General features: G+C 30.8%; 1 protein-coding gene and 1 long non-coding RNA gene across 53 annotated transcripts in view; one reads left to right on the plus strand and one right to left on the minus strand.

Moving 5' to 3' along the window:
- Window positions 1–12,062, minus strand: part of LOC105230773 (twitchin) — a 152,963-nt gene that overhangs the window by 77,574 nt on the left and 63,327 nt on the right. For 32 of the 50 annotated variants that reach the window (XM_049459936.1, XM_049459935.1, XM_049459933.1 and 29 more), the window contains 4 exons: window positions 8,400–8,561; window positions 7,714–7,749; window positions 2,326–2,358; window positions 1,258–1,299 (listed from right to left, as the gene is read on the minus strand). In XM_049459936.1, the coding sequence (XP_049315893.1) occupies window positions 1,258–1,299; window positions 2,326–2,358; window positions 7,714–7,749; window positions 8,400–8,561 (273 nt within the window). Of the gene's footprint in view, window positions 1–1,257; window positions 1,300–2,325; window positions 2,359–7,713; window positions 7,750–8,399; window positions 8,562–10,880; window positions 11,261–12,062 lie in introns of those variants that run through there. The other 18 variants (XM_049459934.1, XM_049459926.1, XM_049459919.1 and 15 more) reach the window with 7 other exon arrangements.
- Window positions 2,074–12,062, plus strand: part of LOC125779607 (uncharacterized) — a 128,475-nt gene continuing 118,486 nt past the window's right edge. For all 3 annotated transcript variants that reach the window (XR_007423390.1, XR_007423391.1, XR_007423392.1), the window contains exon 1: window positions 2,074–2,608. This is a non-coding gene — a long non-coding RNA (uncharacterized LOC125779607). The remainder of the gene's footprint in view (window positions 2,609–12,062) is intronic.

Consider the following 12,062-nt stretch of genomic DNA (forward strand, 5'->3'; position numbering starts at 1 on the left):
TTATTTGTCGTTTGGATAAATTACTTTTATTTAAAGCTATGACTGCGGGGTTTTTTTCTGTTGATATAAGCATGCCGAACTTCACCTATTTTACAAGTTGCACATATGAAAAGACTGTAAATTCTGATATAAATACTTGTGGTGATCAACGGGTTCAGATATAGCTGTAAATGATGTATTGAAGTTTAATCAAATAGTGATAATATAAAAATTTGGATTAGAGTAGAATAAAAATTAGAATAGAAATTACAACTTCAAATTTGTTACAACTACTGATTGTAAAAACGAATAAATATAAATAATAAAATCTAAATTCAGATTAGCTTCTGAACCATCATCACGCATTTAATAACTTACACTTCTTCACATCAACACCAAAGACCAATTTGGGTCAAAAGCTAACTTAGTTTTCTTGTTAACAAATATTAATGTTTTTTTATTATTGAATCTCATAAATAATGCATATTTTCACAAGAATTGTTATTAAAGAGAATAATAGATACGCATTCTAAGCAAATGTCTTTAACACATTTTAAATTTGTTTGTAGGCACAAAAAGGAATTTTCCTAAATTTGTGCTATTTATAATTGCTCGACCATTAAATTTGCCTGTATCCACAAAAAAAGGGATTCTTCTAAATATGTTATATGAACATATTTCACTAAAATTAAATCTGACAGATAAAATGTAAACAAAAAAATTTAGGATTACAGATAAATGAAATAAAATAGTGTAAAAAATTGATTTTTAGACCATGTTAAATAAAAACCGTTTAAAACATAACTCCACCGAATGCCAAATAGATAAAGGGTTGAATTTACACTTCTAAGAAACTGCACGCATATGTCTATTAGTCACAAAGTAAATATAAAATATAAGTACTTTTATATGTACATCTACATATATAGTTACAACTAAACCATGCTAAATTCAACCAGCTGAATACTTCAATGATTCTATTTCTCTGCGATACTAATTTTCAAAATTTACACAATTGTATTTAAATACAAACAAGTTATGCAATACTTAATACTTTCTTAACTTAATTAAGTTGCATTTATAAATATTTACATCTATTTTTATATATGAATATATGAGAAATTACGATATACTTGTAATATACAACCAATATTTTTTGGCGTAATTCTGGTTTTTATTTACAAAATTATTTCGGAAAATAAACTTTGAAATGTGGGAAACTTTTGAATAGCATATTTTTCAATTGAAGCAATAAATAAAAATAAATATTGTTTTAACCTGTTTAGTGTCACCAACTTCGCCAAGACGTTGATTCTTTTTCTAGAGACAAATATGGTAGACAATTAATCGACTGTGCTAAATCTATATATACCATATATACAAATATTATTTCATTCATATGTATGGTATGTGAAAGTGTATATAACTTTTCAGTCACCTGAAACAAATTAACTTAATATATTTTAAGATACATTAATAGACATACGGAAATCATTCATAGGCCTGAGTCTGTTAGATGGCATTGGAGTCAGAAAAATGTAAATGTTACTAAAATTTTATGGTGTAATTTTGTTCATATTTAGTTATTTCAAGTAGGAAATAACATATTATTGACCATAATATTAATTGCTAGATTCTGGTAGATTAGCGTTATATACTTGATTATTTTGTTGCAAACCGATTATTCTTTTATATCTTCAATATAGGAACTCTATATTATATATTGATCATTTAATCATATGTATATATGTTGTGTAATAACTACGACAGATTTAAAAATTGAAATAGACGTACCCTAAAGCAACTAACAAATGTAACGAACTAATTTAATTAACTTTTTTTTCCATTCAATTGTTTGACAACAGAGCATAATCTAGCTAGCAGAGAAGTGGCGAATAGAATATGGCGGTTGGGTACAAATCTGCTCATAGTTAGCTTTAGCGATAAAACCTCACTTGTTATTAAATTTTTATAATATCATAGTGGGTGGAATTATAATGAGCTTTGTGAATATTTCTACGCGTGTGTGCGAGCTGCAATTTTCACGTGTGAGTTACTTAAATAGCATATGTGTAAGACTAATAAAAACGCAAAGCCAATGAAATGTAAAGTTTTAAGAACATTTTAAATAATTTTACAAAGAGACTCAGCGACTACTAACTACAACTACTGTTGAAGCATATGGAAACAAATTTGGTGTGGACATGCATGTTTATTTAATTAATTTCATATGTGCTCGCAATACGGGTATGCATATATTCTTCAAACCAGACTACTGTAAATGAGCAAGTGCTACGAATCTAGAACACTTTTTTTGCATACTGCAACTTGTTTTTACTTTCTCACCTGTCCATCGCCAACTTCGCCTGGTCTCAATAACTGTAATTAGTGCATGATCAAAAACACAAATTAAAAACTTTAAACAATCAAAGTTGGGCTTTTATGTAGATTTGTATAAAAGTGTTCTTTGTGTGTGGTAGTGCTTTGTTCAAGCCTCAAAGTCAAAAACTAAAAACATTTGTAATACGAAAAGACATAATTTTGTTCAGTGCATCTTCCAAATTGTTTTACTACCCGAAGCATTATAAAAAATCGTGAAAATTGATCCCGTGACCTTGATCTTTGTGCGGTAAGCCCACTTTTATATTATTTCCAACATATTACAATATAAATTTTAAAACTTTCTATGCGTATTAGCAAATATAGTTTAAATGGATTTAATATGTATCTTTACTCAATTTTATTCTAAGCACAAAATTTTTTTAAGATAAAATCAAATTATATAAACATTCGATTTGTCGTACAAAATTCGAATTTAAAACATAAATTTACATAATTTGCATTAATGCTTCGGCGTAAACTTTTGTATGCTACTATGGTATACATATAATATTATACATGTATACGAGTATAACATAACACGCCTCGTTTCAAACACTTTTTTGTCATTTTATATATGGTACAATGTGCACATTAGGTGCGTTTTACACTCATCATAGGTGTATTACTTATAGAAATAATATTCTATAGAATCATAAAAAGAGATATGGAAAATTTCCGTTATTTTTTTAATACCTCATGTATACATACATATATACAGAAATATCGAAGGGTTTCTCAATAAGGAAAGTTCGGAGATAAAAGTGTTGGTTTACACAATAATTCATGTCAAATCAATAATTATCTAAATAAATTTCAGATCGATATCTCAATGACTGAAGGACTAGTTCGCATATAAACAAACAGACTGACATGCCTAAATCTACTCAGCTCGCCACGCTGATCATTTATATATATACTTAATATGGTCTCCAAAGATCCGTTCTAGATGTGACAAACTGTATAGCAAACTTAATATACCCTATTGTGCGTATAAAAAACAAAAATATATATAATTTGTGTACACAGTTAGTATGTATGTATTCACTTCTTTATTAGCTCACCTGTATGCTTGTATTTATATATGAACGTATGTTTTTATGTTGATCGTTTTTTTCTGTTGTACTAAACCGCTAATATATACAATACATGTATATTTGAGTGGCATTGTGACAAAATAATCAACAGTTTGAGAGGCACATGTTAACACAAATAAAAAACATGCTTTTGAAGCAAATTAAAATAATATGGAACTCTCTAAGCAGTCTCTAATTTGAGACATTTTGAGGTAAAGTCTCAATTTGTGACTAGTTACTATTCATTAAATAGTCTCTAGCGTTAGTGTCAAAATATTGACTAAAATTTGAGACCTGATAGTTAGCAGGTCACAAAACTAAAATGAACTCTTGTGTGGCATTTTGAATATACTGAATGCAGATCACCATAGATATTAATCGATTGTCTTTGTTTTATATTTTGTAAGCAACTCAAACGCGAAAAGTTAAAAAGAAATCATGTTTACATAAATTTCATAAATATTATGAAGTAATTATGTTTTTTGACTATGTTATAGAATTTTGATTATTTGTTATCGACATATTTATTTTCATTTAAGTGTAAAAACATTTCTGAATAATAGATAATAGATTTTGTGACTGTCATTTACAGAATAGCAAAATCGTCTCAAGTGACAAAAATTGTCTCCAATTTAAAATCTCAAATTGAGACACTTGAGACTGTATCACAGTACAGAATCTATTAAATGTCAAAATGTGAAATATCTTATGCTTTTAATACATGCAAACTGCCACAAATATCTGTGCGTTAAATCACATCATTGAAAACAATAATGGGAGTTCAAAATTTGGCCGTTGTTCAATTTTGATGTGCTGTAAGTATTGCTTCGATAACAAATAGAAATAAAATAACATCTTTATTTCATTATGGTTTTAATAATGTTGATTTATTGCATAACAGAGAGTTTTTTCTGGTTTAGTGTTTATTTAGGTGTCCGAAAATGATGAAAGACCTCTTGGATATGTAAATGTTTGCTATAACAGCATTATTGCATTTCGAAATAAATAATTCTCCGCTAGTACTTCAATGTGTGCGAAAATCAACCGTTTTGCTCCCTTAATTCTTTTATATCAGAAATTTTAGTAAAAACAAAATGTGAGTGATAATTTAGCACAATTCCCTAATTTTTCTTAGATAAACTCTCAAACAATCGCATCGTGGGATAGTTTTTATTTCAATGTATAGTATATTTTATTGAAAATTATTTGTTTATTTTATGACAAAGGTCTATAATTATTTGTAATATTCGAGTAGATGATGGTCTAAAGTAATTTACAAAAGATATTATAGTAGAAAATCGCATTGGCAGTTTCATCGCACTATAGGTCAAATGAATGGTTTTTGAGGCAAAAAATCAATTTTTAAAGTGTACTATTTCAAAAAAAGGATAATGGCATTTTGTAATAAACATTTTGAAATACTCAAAAATACCAAAATTAGAGTCAGGTGGCAACCCATGTCTTTAAGCCAAGCTATGAAAGTTGTAGTTTTTTTTTGGTTTGTTTTGTTTTCTGACATTCACCTTTATAATTCCTAACATTTAATCCATTGTTTAACAAAATATTATAATTGTATACAATTTTTATAAAATGGAAAATATTAATTCAGGTATTTAAAGAAAATATTATTAATAAGTTTCATAAAAATGTTGTTGTTGTAAATTTTTTGTTGCATCAAAGTGTGTCGTATTTACTGTGGAGGTTTGGTTATTGACCTCGTGTTTCTTGGAGTAGTACTTTGTTTATTGGGACGTATTTGTTGAACAATATATATGTGGAGAAAGGTAATGATGTGTACTTTCATGTGGTTGTAATTTAAACTGCAGCCCAACTGCTCTAAATTATTTATATTTTCCTTTTAAGATTGCGTAAAAATAAAAAATACGGATATGTTAAATTTTGGTTAGATAATAACCGAAATGCTACGATTGTTGTCAACTGGATTTTCTAGAAATTTAATAGAAGTGTGGATGACGAATGTATGGCATCAAAGAAAATTAACAATTTTTGTGCAAATGCTACCCAAAAGTGGAACAAGAACCAAAGATGTGCGAAGAGATTTGAGAACAACGAAAGTTTATGGCTATCAAATGTGACTGAATTTAAAATTTCTGAGAGTGATGTCGCAAACAGGAGGATGGAGTCATGTGTAGAAGTTCACGCAAGTGAGGAAAGTTCTCTGATCGCCATTCACTTGGGAGTGGCCAGAAACGATTCTTTTACATATGACTCAAGCAGCTCACGACTTCCGGTCTTTGACCAAGTATCCTCTGGGTAGCCTAAGAACATCCGTTTGAAAGCGAGCTAAAGTGAGAAGGCGAAATATCCCCTACTTAGGGTTGTGCGCTGGGTTTGGGACCCGCCACGTAAAAAAACACCCCCAATGAAAACCAATAATCAGCCTGCTGTTGTTGACTCGGCTATAATCGCGTAAGCGGTGTCTACGCCAGTAAAGAAGAAGAAGATGTCGCAAACAAAAGAGGTCGCCCTCATGTTGGATACAGCGAGGGTAGTGCGAGGCAAAAACGAAAACTTGCTTCCGAAGTATCGTCCGTACAGGGTCACGATACCAATTTCTTGGTCCATTATTACTTATTTATTAATTATTTGCTTCAATAACAAACGTAAAAATCGAGTTTTTGAAACACTTACAAGTCATACTAATTGCAATTTCTTGTAATTTTGAGTTAAGTGTCGAAAATTTGAAGAGTTTTTGTTATAGAACTTCCGAAATATATTTTCAATATTACGAATGGTACCCAATGTCAGCTACGTTGCATAAAATTTTAGCACATTCTCCACAAATAGTACAAGCCTCAATCGTGCCTCTTGGATGCGCTGGAGAAAGTGCTTCTGAGGCGAGAAACAAATTTTATAAAAAGGATCGCATTGAGCATGTACGAAAAGACTCGAGAGAACACAATATATCTGATGTTTTTAACAGAGCCATGGATTCTTCTGACCCATTCTTATCCAGTATTTGTCTAAAGAACCGTCATTCAGCAAAAAAAAATTTGCAACTTCTAAGAGAAGTTATTTCTCTTTTAAAGATTCCAGATGTTCCTGAATATCAATTGCCGACTACGTCAAATGTTATCGCAAATGAAATTTTTTCTGATTTCGAATGGGAGGCAGATGATCTATCTCTTTTTAATATAGAGTTAGAAGTTGATGAAACAGCGGACAAATTTGAAGTAAGAGTTATTTATAATATACCAACTTTTATAAAATTTATTGTTCTCTTTTTAGTGGAATTAAATCTTGATGGCATTGGAAGCACAAATTAATTTGTAAGCCGATCACTAGCAAAAGAAGACTTATTAAATTTCATGGTTTTATGTTAATAATTTTATTAGTAAATAAATGTTATATCTAGCAGAATGCTCCATTATCCAAGGACCGTGTTTTCTATTAACTCTCCTATTGCTAAGCTTACTTTTCCGGTCAATGCAAGTGGGCATTATAATAATTTTAACGTGGTAAACAATATAGTTACTAGAAGTGGGCGTGGTTAGGGCGGATCGACTTGAGATTTTTATCGAAGAGTAAGATGCCCATCGTAGTCACCTGTACTAAATTTTGAAGCTCTAGCTGCTTCCTGTGATTTCTTGCCTCAAAAACCATTCATTTGACCCATAGTGCATCGGCGGGAACTGTGACTGCTTTGACAACTGCCATTGGATATTCACAACAAAACAAACGCAATACGTAACATAAAAAATTATGAAAATAGCGGAAATGTTGTGGAAAGCACACATATTTCCTAGCAGCCTTCCATAGTAAAATTTTTTAGCATACAAAAGAATCGGTGGTATTGTCTTTTTACTGTCAGATCTCGTAACAACAAAAAGATCACCACAAATATTCCCATAGATCTGTTGCAGAGTATTTCAATGACTTGTCTTAACTATATCTATAAATAAGTTCCAAGGCCAAAAAATATCAAATTGAATTTTTTTTTTCAAAATTTAGTATTTTTACTAATGAGTCAAAATTCGATCATTTTAACTTTAGACCTCAAGTTCGATTCCTTGGATTATTATACCGACAATGACGATTTCGCCTCTATTCGTAAATAATATTTTTACTATATTGAATAGTTTATTGTAACAATATTTAGTGTAACCTTAGCCACAGCAACTCGTGATCGAATCTGTTCAACGATAATCTTATTTTAGTAATACTATTGAAAACAACAGATTTATGCGCTATAATCACATATAATCGAATCATTGTTAGAAAATGTTAGTTAAAATTTGTGTAGGTGGCTGATACTTACCCTACTATCCGCAACTTCGCCGGGTCGCAGTTTCTTCTAAAAACCGATGATAAGTGTAGGTTTGTGGTTTTCATATGCGATATGTGTCACATAACATGCGGTTGTGTTGATGGTAGGTTCAAATAAAATTTTGTATTTTAAGTGTATCGAATGTGTGGTGGCAACGTGTTGTGATGGGCGATAAATTGATTGGATTTGTAATTATATCGTGATGGTACAAAGATGTTGGAGAAAGTAGCGGTGATTTGAAGTTTTTTGTTTGGTTCAATTAACAAGTGAAAGCAAAATATATTTTTATTCAGTGTCATAACATAGATGCAAATCTTTAAAAGTGGTAAAAAGCATTTCACATAATTTAAGTTGAACAGAGGAATGTAGCTTACATAGATGAATACGACAGAAAAACATGAACATAAACTATGTCAACTTTTCCAATTCATATAAATACCCGACCCTATTTTTGATGTTTTTATTTTTACTCTATAGTTCGCTTCAATTTCTATCGCTGGAAATCATATTTAGTATTTTTATCCATGTACACAATTTGAGAAAAATATTTAAACACTGGATTGTGTTTTAAGATACCACTTATGGGGTGAATTTAAAAATACGTATGTCATGTCACAAGTCATATGCGAAGCACTTTTATAAAATTCTGGTTTGAAACCTATCAAAATAATACATACCTCATCATTTATTATAAGCGACGGTCGACGTCCCATTTCAGGTGGCACTAATGATCCCCGTCGGCTAGCTGGTTCTGGTGCAAGCGAAGGGCGTTTTTCACGAACAACTTCAATCTTGGGTGGTTCTCCTGATACAGGCGGCTGAATTTTTGGCTTATCCTCCTATGAAAAAATTGGTATTATTAATAGTATACTTGTGTATAATTAAATAATAAGGGGTTAGGTGAGTTCGATAATCTCGAAAAATTATTTTTTTTTGTTTTAAGTATTTAACGAACCCTTTAGAAATCGATTATTTGAGGATTTTTTCGGAAAGGAAAGAAATAAGTGATTAAAGCAAAATTTATAGTTATATATTTAAACGTCATTCACAAATTTTTTGGATACGAAATCTTTGATATTCTGCCTTTGGGAAGCATTTGCCCGATGCATCTCGCATCTCCCATGTGCATTTGTCGGACGGCGGGCAGGAAGCAGGTCGCAATTTCTATCGGAAACAAAAAATTTAGAAAGCTTTATATTTTTTAATAATTTATCTTCTAGTTAAACAAAAAAATTCAAACATTTTTTAAAAATTGAAAAAAATGGTTTATGACCAAAAAATTTTACTTTATGTTCTTTAAAAATATGTTCAAACTTGAATTTTCTTAGTTTTTTTTAGTTTAAATAGAAGATAATTTAATGCCAAACATAATACATTTCGCCCCAATTCAATACGACGTTTAGGTTTTTTTTCTATGCTGCCCGCCAATTAAGAAAAATCGTAAAAATGAAAAACCGAGAAATCGCGCGTCAAAGTTTTCGCTTTCTGCTCAATCGCTCATATACATATCTGCTAGAGGCTCGGTCACTTTTTTCCTTCTAGCTTCCAAAATATTTCAAATTCCCATCTAAAACTTTGGAGACATATTCTTAGATTATTTTTAAAGAGATTTAAACAAGAAAAAAATTAGATTTTTTGAAGCTTCTAAATCAGGCTCCACCCTTATCGCAAAACTAAAGAAGGACACGACTTCGAAAAGTTATGAAGCGCTTTTCTTCAAATTTTGTACACATCTTTGAAATGACATTTTCTAGCAGATGAGCTAAGCGGTTTTTTAAAATGTATTCCTATACATCCACCAAATATGTAATTTTTGTTGAAACGTGTCAAAATTTCAAATATTAATTTTTCCCTTCGTCGAATTACGAAATTTATTAATAAAGTAACGAACTTTTCTTTTTTTTATTTTGGATTAACTAGTAATGAGTTATGCTGTTCACTGCAAGAGCATTTTTGAGACGTCAAGGGAGATGTTTTTTCTCAACACGTTGCACACAGTAAACTAGTCGAGAAGGATATAAAGTTATGGATACAAAAATGATGAAAATAGCGAGTTGAATTTCAGGTGTCTTTCTACCTTTAAGAAATAATTTTTAAATAGATATAACTGTGAAAAAATTAAAGTACGGTCAAAGTTGTATTTGAGAATCACAGTAGGATTATTAGGATGTGGTGAAGAGCATGTGGTCACGACCTCTAATAAGTTTAATGACTATTTTCTACAAACCAGTAAAGCTATGCCAATCAAACTTTATTTATATTTCCTTTTAGCATTTCTTGGTACAGTGTGAAAATAAGCGAGTTGCCTACAAATATTATAGACTCATTAAATTTTGAATTAAAGATGGTGCGGCAGTAATTACTCGATAAATTACAATAAACCTTAGCATTTATTTTACCATTATAAAACGCCACAAAATTTTATTACCAACAGCTTCTTTCATTTGGTAATAAATAAATCAAATGGATTGGGCTACTACTAGCGATTTCAAATGATGGGACTTGCAGAGTATTTCCACTTGGAAATAGCGGCTCCATATTTAACAAGATTACAAACCACAGTGCTATCTGCGACTTTCTCTTGCGCAGGAGGAACGCTAGTGGTTTATGTCTTCGCTGTACACTCTGTGTATGCATACGGTATTCTTGGCCGCAATGGGTTAAGCGTTAAATATGAATGAAATCGTTCCAACACCAATCCTCCCATCCTCTTATACGTAACCATATATACACGAGGAAATCATTATCCACTATTGATATAATAATAATTTCGTATATTGTATATATGTATGTATCTGAGTGGATTAAACAATATAAAAGGCTTGCAATTTTTTAAATTCTTGAGTGTGTACCAGACGGCTCTTAGGAAGAAGTGTGTATAGGAAAAGCATAGTCCACTTTATTATATTTTTCCAATTATTAACGGTGACTACTTGTGGAAATAATAAGCTGTGTGAGCTTTATAATGGTATTGAAATTATCAGCCGTACTGCTGGAAGATAAACTTTCTATTCTGATTATTTCGCCGGAACATTAGTGCACAAATTGCATCTGCCATAAACATGTACACAAATACTATGAAATGCGTTTATTTATGTCACACACTGCACATATAAGCAAAATAAAAAAAGACTACAGTTATGACATTTGATACGAACCGTTGCCAGTGTTATTTTTATCGTGGCCATTTTATCAAAGTGTGAGCTGCCTTTGCTTGATAAACTTTAAATATTATTTCACCATAACTTCTTCTTTACTGGCATTATATACATAGAACCCAATATATGTTGTTCTCTTTTTCTTTTAACTTTATATGACAGTTGCTGTATTTAATAATAAAAACTTTCACTTCACAATTATTATTGAAAAAATAATAAATATTTTTGAGTGTCGGGCCATTATCACTCAAAGCCAAATTCATACAACATTTGAAGACATCTAATGTGCCAGGCCACGTAATGAAAACTGTCACCTAGGGCCAATACGAATGTTCTAGAGACAATTTTTTTAATAATATTTAAGAAAAATGAGTTGAAAGCGCCTGCGCCTTCAGTTACTCAAAAATTATCAATTGAAACGTGTTAATTATACACATATGTTCACAATAATACAATAAATGATTTTAAAAGTCTTAAAATGTTTATAATTATTTACATTTGTCTACATTTGTCAATTCATTAAAAACAATAATTTTCTGCGATAGCTATAGTCTCGTTTGTTTGAAAGAGAAGGTGAAATAATCTTAAGCAAACAAAAATCATATGAAATCACAAAAATAGCAAGTCATAGTATAGTTATGTCTAATAAAGAATCGCGTTGTTGTAATGCCTTTTGGGTCCAACTTAAATATCTAAATACACAGTATTAAATATGCAGATGTATTTAAATTTTATATAAATTAATATGCAAATTAGATATTCATGAAAAATAATTCCACGGTCAGGAAATGTAGACTTTATATATCGATTTTTTGAAGCTTCTAAATCAGGCTCCCCCCTTAAGCCATTTTAGGGATATATTAATTTTGATTCATGATATACATATGTGTATGCGCATAAGTAGTTATGTAACGGGTGATTTTTTTGAGGTTAGGATTTTCATGCATTAGTATTTGACAGATCACGTGGGATTTCAGACATGGTGTCAAAGAGAAAGATGCTCAGTATGCTTTGACATTTCATCATGAATAGACTTACTAACGAGCAACGCTTGCAAATCATTGAATTTTATTACCAAAATCAGTGTTCGGTTCGAAATGTGTTTCGCGCGCGTGTTTTGTTCAGCGATGAGGCTCATTTCTGGTTGAATGGCTACGTAAATAAGCAAAATTGCCGCATTTG

This window comes from Bactrocera dorsalis, chromosome 6 (genome assembly GCF_023373825.1).
Source record: "Bactrocera dorsalis isolate Fly_Bdor chromosome 6, ASM2337382v1, whole genome shotgun sequence".
Taxonomy (NCBI): domain Eukaryota; kingdom Metazoa; phylum Arthropoda; class Insecta; order Diptera; family Tephritidae; genus Bactrocera; species Bactrocera dorsalis.